This window comes from Dendrobates tinctorius, unplaced genomic scaffold (genome assembly GCF_039654945.1).
Source record: "Dendrobates tinctorius isolate UK_male_01 unplaced genomic scaffold, ASM3965494v1 ptg000250l, whole genome shotgun sequence".
In the NCBI taxonomy this organism is placed as follows: Eukaryota; Metazoa; Chordata; class Amphibia; order Anura; family Dendrobatidae; genus Dendrobates; species Dendrobates tinctorius.
The window spans coordinates 4,528,043-4,548,165 of NW_027361917.1; the positions used below are offsets into that span (position 1 = coordinate 4,528,043).

At 41.5% G+C, this 20,123-nt stretch overlaps 1 protein-coding gene across 1 annotated transcript in view; it reads left to right on the forward strand.

The window, feature by feature from the left end:
- CRNKL1 (crooked neck pre-mRNA splicing factor 1) overlaps positions 1-20,123 on the forward strand; it is a 36,324-nt gene that overhangs the window by 2,604 nt on the left and 13,597 nt on the right. The window contains exons 3-6 of the mRNA XM_073557424.1: positions 1,247-1,338; positions 14,128-14,286; positions 14,374-14,540; positions 15,337-15,515. Coding sequence (XP_073413525.1) covers positions 1,247-1,338; positions 14,128-14,286; positions 14,374-14,540; positions 15,337-15,515 — 597 coding nt within the window. The remainder of the gene's footprint in view (positions 1-1,246; positions 1,339-14,127; positions 14,287-14,373; positions 14,541-15,336; positions 15,516-20,123) is intronic.

A 20,123-nucleotide genomic window follows, 5' to 3' on the forward strand; every position in this document is an offset into this window, starting at 1 on the left:
TCTTTCCTCCATATCTGCGGCTGATCATAATTTTTCTCTTCCCCCCCCCCCCCCAGTATTTAGTTGCTTGATGTTTTAGTCTTTCTCATAAGGTATTTTTTATCACCCTGCACTGACTTCCAGCTGAGCTTGTGCTATATGCTACAGCCAACCCGTGCGCACAGAGCTGTGGAAAAGATAATCAGGAACACTTAACAGCAGCCTTAACCTCTGATCAGGCAGGGATTTCACATTACCTATATCCCATTAGACAGCATCTTGGGAGCCACTATGCTATACACCAGTTTATCATATATCTACGGTTTTAATGTAGGGTGTAGACTTTAATCTATTGAGGTGTTTGGGAGCACACTTTACGGTCATATATACAAAGCATAATGTATTACTTATGTATACTGTATGCATAATGTATTACATCAACTCAAGAATATTTCACGGATCTGTACATTCCTCAACCAAGAATCTGCAAAAACCCTAGTCCATGCCCTCATCATCTCCCGCCTTGACTACTGCAACCTCCTGCTCTATGGCCTCCCCTCTAACACTCTCGCACCCCTGCAATCTATTCTTAACTCTGCTGCCCGACTAATCCACCTGTCCCTCCGCTATTCCCCGGCCTCTCCCCTCTGTCAATCCCTGCACTGGCTCCCCATTACCCAAAGACTCCAGTTCAAAACCCTAACCATGACATACAAAGCCATCCACAACCTGAGTCCTCCGTACATCTGTGACCTAGTCTCCCGGTACTTACCTGCACGAAACCTCCGATCCTCACAAGATCTCCTTCTGTACTCCCCTCTTATCTCCTCTTCCCACAATCGCATACAAGATTTCTCCCGCACATCCCCCCTACTCTGGAACTCTCTACCACAACATATCAGACTCTCGCCTACCATGAAAACCTTCAAAAATAACCTGAAGACCTACCTCTTCCGACAAGCCTACAACTTGCAGTAACCACCGATCCACCAAACCGCTGCACGACCAGCTCTACCCTCGCCTACTGTATCCTCACCCATCCCTTGTAGATTGTGAGCCCTCATAGGCAGGGTCCTCTCTCATCCTGTACCAGTCGTGACTTGTATTGTTTAAGATTACTGTACTTGAATGTATTATGTATACCCCTCCTCACATGTAAAGCGCCATGGAATAAATGGCGCTATAATAATAGTATTACTTTCTGCAAGATATTATGCAGCAATTTTGATATTTCTGTTTTTTTTCTTTTTTTTTTTTACATTTTCAGACCTTTGAAGATAACATAAGGAAAAACAGAACTGTTATTAGTAACTGGATAAAGTACGCACAATGGGAGGAAAGTCTAAAAGAGGTTCAAAGGTAAGTACACAGCTTGAAGTCATTGGTGAGGGTCCATGATCCCAGACTTTATTGGTTTCCATTTTCACATCCTAATGCGCTCTGCCTATTTTCCCTTAGATTGTAACAAGGCAGTTTTCCAACCAGGATCATGGTTCCCTGGGTTCTGTCACATTGATCCTTCCACAGGCAGGTTTTAAAATGCTGGGCCGAGTGGTCTGCACCAAAACTTGGAGACATGTCTCATTTTGAACCGAGTTACTCATCAAATTCACCAATGCAAATCGAGGGGTTTCTGACAACATTGGACTACATCATGCGCCGTCTGACTTTCATGTTTGTTGCGATAAGCTTGGGATATCTTCTCGTGCACAGAAAAAAAAAAATGATGAAAATGATTTTGGCTTACAGCAAAAATCATGAATAAAGCCCAGCACTGACAAGCTGGTTAATGCGATGCCTAATAAAGACACCTATTTGGTGGCGTCAAATCCAGAACGTCTCATGCTATAAAACTACCGTATTTCATTATGCATCCTACAACATGAGCGAATAAAAGAAAAAATACAAAAGTAACGTTAGTTTTGCTGTTTTTGGCCATCCCACCTGAAAAAAAATGAAATATGTATCCTAAAATGGTACCAATAATTCTGGAGCTTGTCGCACAAAACGCAAGTCTTCGCATCTCTATATATGGAAAATTCAAAAAAAAGTTATGGCTCTTAGAACATAATGACCAGAAATAATAATTTTTGTTGTGCAAAAGTAGTAAAACATAAAGAAAATTTGAGTTGCCGTAATTGCATCCACCCATAGTGTGAAATTATAAAATTGTTGATCCTGCACAATGAAAGCAGTAAAAAGATAATGCCGCTGTTCGTACATCCCTCCTACCAAACATGGGATACGGAGCTGCAGAAGTCATGTGCACCCACATATCTATGCAACAATGGGTTATGGGTCTGTGAATATGGTGACCATGATGTTTTGTTCTAAAGTAAGCAACTATAAACTAAGTATTGTTGTTATCGTATCCACCTGTAGAATGAAGTTTAAAGGGACTCTTGTCAGCACAGAATAACTGATCAAACCAAGCACAGGCATTTGGTGCATCATGGGAGGCCAATCGTTTATATACACCTTCCCACCTGCTTGTTTTCCATCTGTCTCCTCCCTTTGGGTCTAGGAACCCAGATCTGTTTCCCACTAACAGCTGGGAAGGTGAATTTAAATTATTAGCCCCGCCATGAACCACCGAGCTTTGTACTTAGTTTGAACAGTCATTCTGTGCTGACAGTCGTGTGTCCTACACCTGTGTCATCTATTAGATTAGGAGACATATGTGCAGAGTAATCAGTGCAAGGAATTTGGGAGCGAAGAACGCTCCCTTTGTCAGCACGTGGCACCCCTGCACTGTGATCACTGTATGGTGATTGACGGTCTAACACTGGCCCCAGGGTCTGGTGTATATACTACAGCCATTAGATCACCCCCCCCAGAGATGAGGTCTACTAGGCTGCTTATCAATCTGACACTGACAGCCTGGATACTTCCCTGCACTACATCTGTGGTCAAAGGCTTGCATGTTCAAGTCCCCTTGTGGGACTAAGGACCATATCACATGCAAAAATGACACATGTTTGATACCACACTGTTCATAAAGATCCACACTGAATAAGTATTTATCCTTCATGATGAATGCCACTAATAAAAAAAAAAAAATTGCGATCAATAAATTGGTAAACCCCTAAAATATAACATTTAATTCACTTTTTTTAAATATTTTTTTTAGAAAATTCTAAAAAACCTGGGTGATGTAGGGCTTCAAACAATGCCCAAAAATTGACACATATAAAAATTTTAGATCAAAGGAAGGGGAATGCACTCACCCTAATAGGCCCTAATGTGTCCCTTCCTGACTGCGGAAGTTGGCACCCTAGTTGTTGACGATATGGCGCCCCCGCTCAACGTCTGTAACCCTAAAGACCCTAAATCACCCTAACAAAACAACAAAAGGGATGCACAAAATCCACACATACACAAATATACCCAACAAAAAATGCCCCTAGTGGGTAGACATAAGGCTGTGTGCACACGCTGCGGATTTAGGTGCAGATTCATCCTCGTGGATTTTGTAAAATCCGCAGGTCAAAATACCTGCGGATTGCTCTGCGGTTTTGCCCTGCGGTTTTTCATCTCCTCAATGGAGGAGATGGCAAACCGCAGCAGAATCCGCAGAAAGAATTGACATGTCAATTCTTTCTGCGGATTGAAAACCGCAGATAATCCGCGCGGAAAATTCTGCACCGTCTGCATTGCGGTGTTTGATTCCCATAGGGAATCATGGTACTGTACACCGCAGCAAAAACTGCTGCGGATCCGCAGCGGCCGGAACCGCAGCAAAATCTGCAGCGTGTGCACACAGCCTAAATATGTGTCTCATAAAAAGTGCTGAAGTGCTGTAAACTTATCTCATAGTCAAAAAAAAGCTCAGTGAAACTTATCTCGGAGTAAAAAAATGCAGCTCATATATCTTATCTCGTAGTAAGCAATACGTATGCTGTAAAGAGAACAGACCATATGCATAAAAATTAATGCCTAAAAAACGCATGTAAGAAGCAGGCCTTATCCAGTCTCATATGAAAGCTAGGCTTAATATACCCAAGCAACAACAGGGCTTAATATACCCCAGCAACAACAGCAATTTTTAACCTAAAGCAAATGCAGCCCACCCGGTGCAGGTAAACAAGTATGCATAAAACAGGACCTCATAGTCCATTTATATCTTATTGCAGCACATATAAATAACATCCTATGGCAAAAATTAGGGCTCTTATTTCTCACCCCACATTTAGTAGATATCAAGCATATTGCGATTCATAACCAGAAAAAATTGTTTATCAGCCATGGATGCAAAGAAAAAAATTTAGTATAGAGCTTATTGCAATGCATATTCAATCTGTCAAACAACAGAGAAATCGATACTTATCAGCCTTTGATGTAAAAAAAGAGTGCCCGACGCGTTTCCCCCTCCTGGTCATTGAGGGTTCATCGGGGCAAGACAAATGGGGTCTCATCACCCCCCGGCCGAAAGAGCAGTGCAATGTGCGGCATGTTCTATACCTGAGACGCCGTCCTTTGAAGATTCCTTTGGCCTGTGTACACCATCATTTCTGGTCACATGTTGCCAGATGAATAGAGCGCACAAGGCACTCCACCAGACGGAAGTACGTCACAAATGGGGCGGTTACTGTGCACCGTTACTCCCGATCACATGTCAACACAGATATGGAATGCAAATGCGCTTCACAAAGCGGAAGCGCCTCAGACTGGAGCAATAAATATGTAAAAATCAGTGGCCTGTAATGATGTCAGTGGAGCGCAAGATGCGTTCCAGAATATAGATGAGCGCCCAGATAGAGCGATATAGGACATTAATGTACTCGAGTTCAAAAGATATTCAGCATGAACAAAATATATAACAGGACTATGTCCATAATAATCTCCGCTAGAGTACCTCCGTTCAAAGGACAATATATCAGAAAATGATTTAACAAAATATGTATATTATTTTTTCATATTTTATAATACTCATACAAAAAAACACAACCACAAATGTGTATTATTTTTATAATACTATCATATAAATCACTAAAATAGTCCCAATAACCACAGAACACGTGTATGTACCCATAACCAAAAGAAAATAATATACACAAATATTTGACAAAATTGCCATGACTCAAAAAACGGAGACATAATCATATGAAATTATGCTGGAACCTGTCAGTAGACCTCATCATTATAAATAGCTTACAAAATTCAACTGTTCATTTAAGTCACTAGGGCTTTGTGATTCAAGTCAGAAAATCCAGCATGTCTCACACTGTAAGATCATCCTGTCCCAATCCCCCTGTCTCACTGTGGGCTGAACCCTCTCAATTACACGGAAGGAAATTTGTTTCTCATCCCCCCCATGTACCATTTTAACATGACGGGCAAGTGGAGTATCCCTGCTATGTCTGATATCCCCCAGATGTTTGCCAATACGAATACGCAGTTCCCTCTTTGTCTTACCTACATAGTCGAGAGGACAGGTACAGGTGCACAAATAGACAACTCCTGTAGTCTTACAATTTGCAAAACAATTCATATTGTATGATCTCTTCGTATGCGCACTAGAAAATGTTTTTGATGGACATACAAATTTACAGAAGCTGCAGTGGCCGCATCTGAATGTACCAACCAGGGCTGTGGAGTCGGTAAGCCACAGTTGCGACTCCGACTCCTGGATTTTATCAGGCTCCGACTCCGACTCCGGCTCCGACTCCGACTCCTTCATAAATTGCCAATTCATAACAACAGATTTACTGTTGTAAAATATTAAACATTGTGCTTATTCAGTTTCTCACCATCATATAAGTAATCAGACCACTCAGAGCAAAAACTACATTTATTAGAATACAATTAGAATATAGCAAATAACTTTTATAAACTTTTCTAAACTGTAAGTAAATATGCAATAAACACTTTTATGCAGTTAATAAGAAGAAATCTATAAATTTGTCCTCAGAAAAAGTATTGCCTCTGTCAGATCCTCCTTCATGGATGCCCTCAAATCTGATCTAATTATTTTGAGAGCAGAGAACAACCTCTCTACACTAACTTGTGTTGGTGGCAAAGCAGTAACCACTCGGGCAACATCTCTGACAATGTCAGGATACAGAGGAATCGCTTGTTGCACTGTTATTTTTGATGAACGGTCAAATTTCTCAATTTCTTTTAGTGCACATGAAAAATTCTGCTGAAATGTACTGGCTGTGTTCCTTGATGGGGATGACTCTTCTATGCGGGAACGCTTTGCACAGTCCTTGTGATCCAAATATGTTTCGAAATTAAATTCTTCATCAGTTGAAGATGAGGGTGAAGATGTGGCAGGACGACCAAATTCTTCTTGTTCCTCCTGACTGTTCTGCAACCCTTTCATCCTTACTGCTATTTCAAACAGAGCTTCTTTTCCTTTACTTAGCTGTTGATCATCTATAAGAATCCGATGCATTGGGTCTACATAAACAGCTGCCAAAAGAATGTTATTTTGTAATAGTAGCTCCTCTCTCCGTTTCATTGATGTAGCAATGCCACTTGCAATTAACCCTCCTCTTTGGGACAGGCGAAACATCAGGTTCTTCCACTCCTTTAAGAAAATACCTGGAGATAAGTCCTCTGCTTGTAATTTTTTAGTCACTGTAAATGGGTGCTCTAGCAATTTTTCCAGCTCAGTCACCTGATTCCACTGACTTTCATTTAGCGTCAGTTGAGGGTTAGCCATGTCTACAAGAAAGGTTTTCAGTTCAACCAAGCTCTGAATCATTAAGTAAGTACTGCCCCATCGTGTGGCTTGATCAATAATTGCCCCTTTTCCAGCACGTCTCTTCAGAATTGAGTCAACTTTAGGGGTTCTGGCAACAGTAGCCAAATTTCTCACCTTGCCAATCAGTGCAGCAGCATGTCCATCTTGCAGACTGTCTCTTATAGCCAGCTGTAGCGTATGCACAACACAGCGCATGTGATGAATGAAAGAACATATTGACACAGTTTCAACAAGATCATCTAAACTATCATGTTGCTGTTCATCTGAAGCAACTTCAGTTTGCTCCTCAGTTACAATACTGTGTTCCTCTATTTCAAACATTTCTGTGTCTGTGGACCCAGAATGTTCTTCTAGCTGCTGGTCACCATCATTACACTCATTCATTAGCTTAATAGTACTTATATTATTTGAAGCATTGTCAGTTACGACAGAAAGAACTTGCTCTTTTTTAAGTTCATAGTCTTGCAGAACCTTTTCCACCAAGACCTGGAGAAACTCACTGGTGTGATGAGCTTTGGTGTCTTTTACTGCCAATGTCTTGGTAACTATTTCATTTTTGTCACAAACAAATTGGACATTGATGGCAAAATAGTTCACTCTGTGACGTGTGCAGGCATCCATTTTAAGAAACAGAAAGCGTCCCTTGAGAGTTCTTCCTTTTGTTTAAAAGCTTCTTCGATTACTAATTTTCTAATACTCTCTCTCTCCAGAGAAACACCAAGCTTGTGGGCCATTTCCCCATTCAAACACATAAAAGCTGGTCGTGAAAATAATGAAATAGGCACACTATCCTTTACAACAAGCTCTATGATCTGTTTTTTAAATGTATCTACTGTCATTGTCACAGTAACTTTGTCACTGACAAAATATCTTGCAACTGATGGCTGCAAAGTTCTCTGCTCCTTTGTTTGGCTGGAAGAGCTTGGCACTGGTTCATTGGTTTGGATGCAGTCTTTCTCATCCACTGCTTTCAGTACTTCTGGATGAAAGCGCTGTAAATGTCTCTTTAGATTAGAAGCTCTGGTAGGAGCATTTTTATCTTTGCCTGAATATGCACTCATCTTGGCTTCACAGCATTTGTTTTCGTCTGGATCATTTGTCATACACTGACAGACATAATGTTTTCTATCTTGAGTGATGGTGAAATGTTCAAATACAGCTGATTTAATGTGATGCTTCTTTGACATTCTCAGGTTTTTAATTCTGCATTCACAATCCAAATGACAATTGTTTTTCCTAAAAACAATTGTACAAAATTATTGCCAGGTCGTACAACTGATATAGTGGTCAGTAATACTGTTATTATTCCTCATGTACTCACAGTTAACTGATGCAAAGTTTGTTGAAAGGATAATACTTCTTACAGTCTTCCTCTTCTGAGTAGCAGGCAGCTGTGAGATGCTTGGAAGACGCACACCTAGTATGATCTAGTCTAGAGGAGGAGCTTTACTACTAAGAATTTGCAACACATTTTCACTTTCAGTTTCATACATTGTAAGTAGGGGGGTTGGGGCAGCATTAGGTTAACCAAGTATAAGATTAGATAAGGGCAGTGGAGAACAGTGACACACAAGAAGTAAGAAATGTCTCTATCTCCAGCAGAACTGCTTATCACTGTTGTTCATAGTTTGATAGGACATATATATTTGAGTAACATTTATAAAATTCATATGAAAGTTCAATTATGAAATATTAATACATTTTTTTTAAAGCTGGAGTCGGTACATTTCTTCCGACTCCAACCAAAACTAACTCCGACTCCACAGCCCTAGTACCAACGGCCCTATTCTGCAACCAAGTACCTTCCTTCTTTACTGGTTCAAGATGGCTTTTGACCACCTGATCCTTAATTGATTTTCCCCTCCTGTAGGTAACCGAGGGTCTTGGGGTGATCAGATCACAAATGTCACAATCAGTTCTTCGGATTGCCCAATGTTTTTTGAGGATCTCCATAACCTTCCCCGACTGATCATCGAACGTACCAATAAGTCTTGTCAAATCGTTAGGGTTCTCCCTTTCTCTGGGGACCAGTAACAATGACCTCCTTGTTTGTTTGGCCATATTATAGGCAGGTTCCAGAACTTTTACAGGGTAACCCCTGCTTCTGAACCTGCCCCACAGATCCTTTGATTGTACCTCAAAGTCACCCCAGTCAGAACAATTCCTCTTCACACGTAGGAACTGCCCCCTGGGGATACCTCGTTTCAATGGAGGGGGGTGGTGACTCTCCCATCTCAGAAGGCTGTTCGTCGACGTGGGTTTACAATGCAGGGATGTTTTTAAAGAACCATCCTTGGAGATAGAGATGTTAATATCCAAAAAAGTAATACATTCACCCCCCACCTCGTGTGTAAAGAACAGACCTATTTTGTTGTCATTGAGAGAGTTAACAAAGGACCCAAACGATTCCCTGCTGCCTGCCCATAAGACGAGGATGTCATCAATATAACGTCCCCAGAATAAAATCCTCAGAGACCAGACGACATCCTCGTCATTAAAGACCATTGTGTTCTCCCACCAACCCAGGAGCAAGTTAGCATAAGTAGGGGTGCAAGGGCTCCCCATCGCAGTGCCCCTGAGTTGGTGGAAGTATCTGCCATTAAATAGAAAATAATTGTGGCAGAGTACATATTCCAGCAGTCTAAGTATGAACTTATTATGTGCTCCCATATGTACTCCCCTACCTTTCAGGAAATATTCCACAGCTTTCAGACCTTCAGTATGTTTTATACTACTATACAAAGCCTCCACATCAATGGTAGCCAGTATAGTGTCCGATTCCACTGATACTCCTTCTAGTTTAAGGAGATCCATTGTATCCCTAAGGTAGGAGGGAAGGGTCAGCACAAATGGTCTCAGTACTTTGTCCAAATATACACTCGAGTTTTGACACAAGGCATCAATCCCAGAGACTATCGGTCTCCCCTTCAAGGGACTGATGCCCTTGTGTATTTTGGGCAGTGCGTAGAATGTCGCAACCATAGGACATTTAGGCAACAGGAAATTAAATTCATTTCTCGAGATCAGTCTTGATTCCAGAGCATCCTTCAACATTTTTGATAATCCAAGACTATATTCCTTAGTCGGATCTACCTTGAGTACCTCATAAGTTGATTGATCAGATAGAAGAGAGACACATTTCAATATAGCTATCCCTATTCAGAATTACAGTGTTACCCCCTTTATCAGAGGGTTTCACTATAATCTGTTCGTTACGAAGTCCCTCAAGTGCTTTCCTCTCACGATACGGGAGATTCGGCAACGTATGTTCCACTTTTGGATCAATTTTATGAATCTCATCTGAAACCAACTGTAAAAAAATGTCAATGCGCCCTGTCTCACTCATAGGAGGCATTTTGGTACTTTTCGGCTTTCAGTTAGAAAAGGGGCCTTCCCTCATTTCACGTTGTCCCTCCTCTGCTAGATCTGCCAAAAGGAGCTCAGGAAGTTCATCAATTGAAATGCCTAGCTGCTGGCACTTAGCTTTATCATTCAAAGCGACAAAAAATTTCCATTTGTTTCCTTGTAAATACATTAATATCTTTAATCCACTCAAAGGGATCAAATCTGGTGGTCGGAACAAGCAAAAGACCCCTATTTAGGACCCTCTTCTCCGCATCAGACAGAATATAAGATGATAGATTTATAATTTGATTGTCATCTAGCCCAGCCACCCCTTCTACCATATGTATGTTCATTTGTGGGTCGTTTGATTTGTCTGTTCCCGGAGTTTGTATGGGGCGAAACCTTTTGTTTCTAAAAAAAGATGATGATGAGCAGGCCGAGGAAGAGGGTTGATTTGCGTTTGTGGGGGTGGGGGTCTCTTGTGATTTTATATAGGTTCTTGCATAAAAGCGATCTGTTTCTTGCCATCTTTTAAAACCACCTCTCCGACCCTGCCCTCTATTCCCATAATATGGTCTTGATGTGGAGTACTTAGCACTCCCTTCTGCATCTGAGCATTCAATCTCCGAAGAGGAAATATCCGTTTGGGTGTTCTTATTACCCAAAGCAGGATATGCCCTCTTTTCCTTAAATTCTGTGGTATCTCTCAAAAAGCGTTTATGCTTTCTCTCTTTAATATAGAGTTGATATTTTTCCACCGAAATTTTTAGATTTTCTTCTTTTGTGGAAAAAAACTGTAGCTGTTTTAAATTTTAGAATGTTCTCTGTGAGTTCTTTCACTTTCAGAGAAGTTCTCTCTAGAGTTTCCTCATCTAGTTATACCTGCATAAGACGCAATGAAGAGAGAGTAAGTTCCTCCTCCCACTTGGTGAGCAATGTTGTTGTTCTACATCTAAGGGCTGGCGTCAAATGAATCCTAAGCCCACGTGAGACAATTTTTTGTTTAATATAATTTTCTAATGATTGTACCTCCCACCAGGATTTGATATTCTCCTTAAAAGTCTCCAGAAGCTCTGAAAACAGTGTTTTGAGAGAGGGACCCGCAGAGGACATTAAGACGACTCAGCTTCCGAAAAAACTTCTCTTGCATCATCTAGCCATTTCTTTGTATCGATGGGTCCTGACATGAAACCAGCCATACTATTCAAAAAAGAAAACCTCAGAAGCAATGTACAGTCATGGCCAAAAGTTTAGAGAATGACACAAATATTATATTTTCACATGATCTGCTGCCCTCTGGTTTTTGTGTATTTGTCAGATGTTTTTATCACATACAGAAATATAATTGCAATCATATTATGAGTAACAAAAGGTTATATTGACAGTTAGAATGAGTTAATGCAGCACGTCAATATTTGCAGTGTTGACCCTTCTTCTTCAGGACCTCAGCAATTCTCCCTGGCATGCTCTCAATCAACTTCTGGATCAAATCCTGACTGATAGCAGTCCATTCTTGCAAAATCAATGCTTTTATTTTGTCTGAATTTGAAGGTTTTTGTTTGTCTACCCGTCTCTTGATGATTGACCACAAGTTCTCAATGGGATTAAGATCTGGGGAGTTTCCAGGCCATGGTCCCAAAATCTCTATGTTTTGTTCCCTGAGCCATTTAGTTATCACCTTTGCTTTATGGCAAGGTGCTCCATCATGTTGAAAAAGGCATTGTTGATCGCCAAACTGCTCTTGGACGGTTGGGAGAAGTTGCTCTTGGAGGACATTCTGGTACCATTCTTTATTCATGGCTGTGTTTTTAGGCAAGACTGAGAGAGAGCCCATTCCCTTGGCTGACAATCAACCCCACACATGAATGGTTTCAGGATGCTTGACAGTTGGCATGAGACAAGACTGGTGGTAGCTCTCACCTGGTCTTCTCCGAATAAGCCGTTTTCCAGATGTCCCAAACAATCGAAAAGGGGATTCATCAGAGAAAATGACTTTACCCCAGTCCTCAGCAGTCCACTCCCTGTATCTCTTGCAGAATATCAGTCTGTCCATGATGTTTTTTCTGGAGAGAAATGGCTTCTTTGCTGCCCTCCTTGAGACCAGGCCTTGCTCCAAGAGTCTCCGCCTCACAGTGCGTGCAGATTCACTCACACCTGCCTGCTGCCATTCCTGAGCAAGCTCTGCACTGCTGGGAGCCCAATTCCGCAGCTGAAACACTTTTAAGAGACTGTCCTGGCGCTTGCTGGTCTTTCTTGGGTGCCCTGGAGCCTTTTTGGCAACAAGGGAACCTCTCTTCTTGAAGTTCTTGATGATGCGATAGATTGTTGACTGAGGTGCAATCTTTCTAGCTGCGATACTCTTCCCTGTTAGGCCATTTTTGTGCAGTGCAATGATGACTGCACAGGTTTCTTTAGAGATAACCATGGTTAACAGAAGAGAAACAATGATGCCAAGCACCAGCCTCCTTTTAAAGTGTCCAGTGGTGTCATTCTTACTTAATCATGACAGATTGATCTCTAGCCCTGTCCTCATCAACACCCACACCTGTGTTAATGGAGCAATCACTGAAACGATGTTAGCTGGTCCTTTTAAGGCAGGGCTGCAATGATGTTGAAATGTGTTTTGGGGGATAAAGTTCATTTTCTAGGCAAATATTGACTTTGCAAGTAATTGCTGTTAAGCTGATCACTCTTTATAACATTCTGGAGTATATGCAAATTGCCATTAGAAAAAATGAAGCAGTAGACTTTGTAAAAATTAATGTGTCATTCTCTAAACTTTTGGCCATGACTGTAGAGACCAAAATAATCAGGATCAAACCAAGAAAGCACAATAAATTGGTAAACCCCTAAAATATAACCTTTAATTCACTTTAAAAAAAAAAAAAAAAAAAGTTTTTTAGAAAGTTCTAAAAAAAACCCTGGGTGATGTAGGGCTTCAAACAGTGCCCAAAAATTGACACACACAAATTTTTTTTATCAAAGGAAGGTGAATGCACTCGCCCTAATAGGCCCTAATGTGTCCCTTCCTGACTGCCGAGGTTGGCACCCTAGTTGTTGACGATATGGTGCCCCCGCTCAACTTTGGTAACCCTAAAGACCCTAAATCACCCTAACAAAACTGATTATTTTGGTCCCAACATTACTTCTGAGGTTTTCTTTTTTTTTTTTTAAAAAAAAAAAAATTGCCAATATTGCTGTTTTTATTCATCACAAAAAGAACTGTCATCAGAAAGTCATAATAAATGCCCCAAGATGGTACCAATTATGCAAAAAGCAAGCCCTTACAGCTCTGTACACATGAAAATGTAAAAGCTGTTGCTCTCAGAGTGCGACAACCCAAAAATAAAGTTTTCCTGTGCAAAAGTAATAAAGCATAAAAATATATACATTTATGCATTGACCCACAGAATATGTCCGATACGCTGCTTGACAGATTATTTGATGAAGGTCAGAATTTAAAAATCTGATGCGCCTGACACCTGATCACCAGGGTCGCTATGTTCTCGAGTCGTCCAGTTGAACAGCCCCTTCCTGGACCCACGTGGGCATTGGTTATGTAATCGCTCGCAAAGAAGCAGTCTCAGTCACGTTTTTACTGGATAAACCTGTGTGAATGTGTGTCTTCGCCAGTTTCCAGCACAGCTCCTGAGTTGCTTGATGGCTCTTCTGACTCTCTGGCTCACACTGAGGTCCATGGAGTCACTTTTGCAATGTGAGTGTATGGAACATTGTAACGAGGCTACCTAGGCTTACATTACCAAAGTGACTTCCAGCTCACACACGGAGCCCAGTGCGAGCCGGCAAGTCGGAATGACCATCATATGTGCCAGAAGTGGAGCCGCAGTGGAAACTAGGGGAGGCAGGGATCAGTGAGAAAGTTCCTGCACTTATACTACACTAATACATTTCCATAGATTTGACCAATAAAAGTTTTACAGGGAGTGCTTCTCTAAGCAGTGATGTGACTGTGAACCCTTGTATAGTAGTGATTCTGGCTAGTAATTTGCCTCCTGCCCTGACTGTTGTTGGACATAATGCTCTTTTTACCTTTACTCTCTCAGTATGAGGATTTGTTGTTTTTGCCTCCATAGAGCACGATCTATATACGAACGCGCCTTAGACGTCGATCACCGGAATATCACATTATGGCTCAAGTACGCCGAGATGGAGATGAAGAATCGCCTGGTTAACCATGCACGTAACATCTGGGATAGAGCCATCACCATCCTTCCCAGAGTCAACCAGTTCTGGTAAGCAATCTACCCTGAAGACCACTGTGTTCAAACAGTTTTTGACTTGTGACCTCAATGTACCACATTTCATATCTTGTTATAAAGGTATAAATACACTTACATGGAGGAGATGTTGGGCAACGTGGCTGGAACAAGGCAAGTGTTTGAGCGCTGGATGGAGTGGCAGCCTGAAGAACAAGCCTGGCATTCCTTCATCAATTTTGAACTTCGGTACAAGGAGGTGGACAGAGCTCGCTCCATATATGAAAGATATATCCTTTCTAATGCAAAAAACCTTGCTTTCTCCATATAACTCGCACAACCAGTGTACAGCATACCTGGCACTCAGCTGAATAGTATACTTGGGAAAACTTTCGACCCCCCCCCCCCCCCCCCCAACCCCTCCCCATGTCCTTCCAGCCTTTTAAAGTCTGAATAATGAAAACCAAGTCTGCATTGTCTATCAAATCTAATAAAAAAAAAAAACAAAACCCTAGGACCTAAAAATATAAACACAGTTGTGCACAAAAGTTTACATTCCCCTGCAGAATTTTTGCTTTCTTGGCCTGTTTCAGACAATATGAATGATAACACCAAAACTTTTTCTCCACTCATGGTTAGTGGTTGGGTGAAGCCATTTACTGTCAAACTAACACAAACACTGGGAGAACATACAAACTCCTGGGTATTTTCCTGGTCTGTTTCAATGATAATGTCTAAACTTATTACAAAGAAATAAAAAGTGCTTTATTTAACATAAACCATTCAAATGGCATTAATGCAAAAATATTCATCCGCTGGACTGGCGTTTCTGGATCGGCTGCCTAGGAGAGGCGGTTATATTTTAATTTTTTTTTTTTTCTTTTTTTTTTACCTAACACTAAATTGTGAGTTTGTGTCCTATGTTAGTGCTGCATGTGGGATGACCCAAGAAAAAAGATCCGACAGAAGAAAAAAAAATGCTAAATTTTTTTGCAACTTTTCTAGCAAAAACTATTAAATCTGTGGCTTTTGTGTTCTTTTCCTGTCTTTTTCTTTATGTGCAGATTTTCCTTAACATACTTGCACTCGTCATTGTACACCCTGATGTAAAGAACTGGATCAAGTACGCCCGATTTGAAGAAAAGCACGGTTATATAGCTCACGCCAGGAAGGTTTATGAGCGCGCTGTGGAGTTCTTTGGTGAAGATCACATGGATGAGAATCTGTACGTAGCATTTGCCAAATTTGAGGAAAATCAAAAAGAGGTGAATTTTTTTAGTTTTCATTCTTTTTACATTTGATTTGGATATAACTAGAATTCGGCACTCTGTGATGATCTTATACTATATACCTGCACTGATCTGTGCTGAGCTTTTACTATACAGTGGGTACGGAAAGTATTCAGACCCCTTTAAATGTTTCACTCTTTGTTTCATTGCAGCCATTTGGTAAATTCAAAAAAGTTCTTTTTTTCTTTTTCTCATTAATGTACACTCTGTACCCCATCTTCACTGAAAAAACAGAAATGTAGAAATTTTTGCTAATTTATTAAAAAAAAAAAAACTGAAATATCACATGGTCATAAGTATTCAGACCCTTTGCTCAGTATTGAGTAGAAGCACCCATTTGAGCCAGTACAGCCATGAGTCGTCTTGGGAATGATGCAACAAGTTTTTCACACCTGGATTTGGGGATCCTCTGCCATTCTTCCTTGTATATCCTCTTCATTTCCATCAGGTTGGATGGTGAACGTTGGTGGACAGCCATTTTCAGGTCTCTCCAGAGATGCTCAATTGGATTTAGGTCAGGGCTCTGGCTGGGCCAATCAAGAATGGTCACAGAGTTGTTCTGAAGCCATTTCTTTGTTATTTTAGCTGTGTGCTTAGGGTCATTGTCTGGATGGAAGGTGAACCTTCAGCAAAGTCTGAGGTCCAGAGCACTCTGGAAGAGGTTTTCATCCAGGATATCTCTGTACTTGGCTGCATTCATGTTTCCTTCAATTTCAACCAGTCACCTATCCCTGCAGCTGACAAACACCCCCATAGCATGATGCTGCCACCACCACTTTTCACTGTTGCGATTGTATTGGGCAGGTGATGAGTAGTGCCTGGTTCTCTCCACATATACCGCTTAGAATTATCACCAAAAAGTTCTATCTTAGGCTACTTTAACACTTGCGGTTTTTTTGCGCTGCCCACCGTGCGCAGTGCAAACGCACATAAAAAACGCATCATGCGTTTTTGTGCGGTTTTTGCGGTTTTGCGCATGGTTTTTTTTAAAAAAAACACATGCGTTTTTTTGCGCTGACGTGCGCATTACCATGCGCACGTTAGCGCACCCACCGACTATAATGGGTGTTTGGGTGAAAAAAAACGCATTGCGTGTGCATGCGTTTTTTTGGGACAAGTCGGACGCACAAAAAATACAACAAGATGCATTTTGTGCGCCCGAGCGCACACTACAAAAAAACGCATGTGCGTACAAACGCATGTGTATGCACACCCATTTAAAATATAGGGAAAAAACGCAATTGTGAAACCAGCCTAAGTCTTATCAGACCAGAGAATCTTATTTCTCATAGTCTGGGAGTCCTTCATGTGTTTAGCAAACTCTATGCGGGCTTTCATATGTCTTGCACTGAGGAGAGGCTTCCGTCAGGCCAGTCTGCGATAAAGGCCTGACTGGTGGAGGGCTGCAGTGATAGTTGACTTTGTGGAACTTTCTTCCATCTCTCTACTGCATCTGTGGAGCTCAGCCACAGTGATCTTGGGGTTCTTCTTTACATCTCTCACCAAGGCTGTTCTCCCACGATTGCTCAGTTTGGGTGGATGACTAGGTCTAGGAAGACTTCTGGTGGTCCCAAACTTCTTCCATTTAAGGATTATGGAGGCCACTGTGCTCTTAGGAACCTTGAGTACTGCAGAAATTCTTTTGTAACCTTGGCCAGATCTGTGCCTTGCCACAGTTCTGTCTCTGAGCTCCTTGGCCAGTTCCTTTGACCTCATGATTCTCATTTGGGCTGACATGCACTGTGAGCTGTGAGGTATTATATAGACAGGTGTGTGCCTTTAAAAATCAAGTCGTATCAGTTTAATTAAACACAGCTGGACTCCAATGAAGGAGTAAAACCATCTCAAGGAGGATCACAAGGAAATGGACAGCATGTGACTTAAATATGAGTGTCTGAGCAAAGCGTCTGAATACTTATGGCCATGTGATATTTCAGTTTTTCTTTTTTAATAAATTTGCAAAAATTTCTACATTTCTGTTTTCTTTTTCAGTCAAGATGGGGTGCAGAGTGTACATTAATGAGAAAAAAAATAACTTTTTTGAATATACCAAATGGCTGCAATGAAACAAAAAGTGAAAAATTTTAAGTGGTCTGAATACTTTCCATACCCACTGTATACCTGTACTGATGTGTTGATCTTTTACTATATACCTGTACTGATCTGCGCTGAGCTTTCACTATGCTGTATTCCTGACAGTAAACTCTGTCAGTAAAATACTTCAATTTGTCTGTGTACAACTGAAGGCTCATACACTTCTATGGAGGCCCTTTTTATGACTTGAAATATGATTGGGTATCATGTATAGTGTTTAGACAAACAACATTGTAAGGCTAGTTTCACACTAGCGTTTAAACGACGCGCGCACGGCGCCGCTAAGCCACGCCCCCTGCCGGCTCCCTGCCCGCCCCTTCCTGTTATCGCCTCCTCCGAGCGCAGAGGGCTGCATGCGTTATGCGCACCCTATCTTTAGCATAGGGTGCGCAGGCCGTGCGCAACTATGAATATAGCGTGCGCTGCGCATTTTTGGAGGTGCGCCGTGCGCGCCGAACGCAGCATGTTGCATTTTGGCGCGCACATTCAAAAATGCGCAGCGCACGCTATATTCATAGTTGCGCACGGCCTGCGCACCCTATGCTAAAGATAGGGTGCGCATAACGCATGCAGCCCTCTGCGCTCGGAGGAGGAGATAACAGGAAGGGGCGGGCAGGGGGCGTGGCTTAGCGGCGCCGTGCGCGCGTCATTTAAACGCTAGTGTGAAACTAGCCTAAATGATATATATTTGTCCTAACTTGTGACTAAATGTAATATGTTCCTTGTCCATAAGGTGGCAGTATATAGTATTAAATCAAGCACAGTTTACTTGTAAAGTTGCTGGCAGTGCAGCTAGACTATATTCCTACTCTTCAGCTTTAGGGTATGTGCACATGTTGTGGATTTGCCCTGCGGATCCGCAGCAGTTTTCCTTGCGGTTTACAGTACATGCAAACCTATGGAAAACCAAATCCGCTGTGCACATGCTGCGGAAAATTCCGTGCAGATTTCCTGCGTTTTATTTTCCGCAGCATGTCCATTGTTTTTGCATATCCGCACCTGCGATATCCATTCAGGAACATACAAATCTCTCTCTCTCACACTCTCTCTCTTTCTTTCTTTCTTTCTTTCTTTCTTTCTTTTTCTCTCTCTCTCTCTCTCTCTCTCTCTCTCTCTCTCTCTCTCTCTCTCTCTCAAAAAAAAGGCAATTTGATCAAATAATTTAGTGGAAAAAGATTTTACTGTCTGAAAAGATACATGACTACAGATATAGAGTGAGGGGAGATGAATGGATCTGGGGTGGTTTCCCTAAGACATTGGCAGTGTTGTAAAGCGGACACGGTGATTTCACGCATTGGTCAGACATTGTTCAATTTCACACATGCTCAGGAATTCTTTACTTTTTGTCATCAGTATTTTGTGCAGGTATCAGGTTTTTTTTGTTTTGTTTTTTGCAGACTTTTTGTGCCAAAACCTGATTAAATACAATAGGATTTTTTTTTTTTTTTGCCCTAAACTTTATCAGCATTCACAAGAAACAAATGTAGCATGACAAAAGAACCTGCAGCAAAAATGCATAGTGTGAACATAGCTTTATACATTGCTTTATATGGGTGAAAAAACACTGAAAGTGACATGCTTTTAATTTGCAGAAAAAAGCCGCAAAAAACACCATGTGTGAACATGACCTAACAGGATCCCTTACCTGTGCAGACTTGTCTGTTTAGTAAATAATTGTATTCTCGACACATTAATAATAATAATAATAATAATAATAATAATAATAATTTTTATTTATATAGCGCCAACATATTCCGCAGCACTTTACAATTAAGCGGGGACATGTACAGACAATAAATTCAATACAAGTTAAGACAATTCAACCAGTGACATTAGGAGTGAGGTCCCTGCTCGCAAGCTTACAATCTACAAGGAAATGGGGGGACACAGTAGGTGAGAAATGCTTGTTAATTCAGGTCTGGCAATTATAATAAATAGGGATTTTCATATAAAGCTGCATGATCCGGTCATCAGCCCGTGTGTTTAAGTGCAATAGACAAGTATCAAGTGCAGTTATCATGTGCATGGAGGGTGTGGAGACAGATGAATAGTAGGGTGCAGATTCAGAATAATATTTGGAAGGAGGGAACAGGGCAAAGTTAGCTTGCTGAGTAGTTGATGTGGTAGGCTTGTTTGAAGAGATGGGTTTTCAAAGCGCGCTTGAATAGGTCAGGGCTAGGTATCAGTCTGATCGTCTGGGGAAGTGCATTCCAGAGAGCTGGAGCAGCACGAGAGAAGTCTTGGAGACGGAGGTGCGAGGTTCGGATTACGGGGGATGTTAGTCTTAGGTCATTTGTAGAACGGAGGGCACGTGTAGGGCGATAGACAGAGATGAGAGAGGAGATATAAGGCGGTGCAGATATAAGGCGGTGCAGAACAGTGGAGAGCTTTGTGGGTGAGAGAGATGAGTTTATACTGGACCCTGTAGCGAATAGGTAGCCAGTGTAATGACTGGCACAAGATGGAGGCATCGGTGAAGCGGCTGGACAG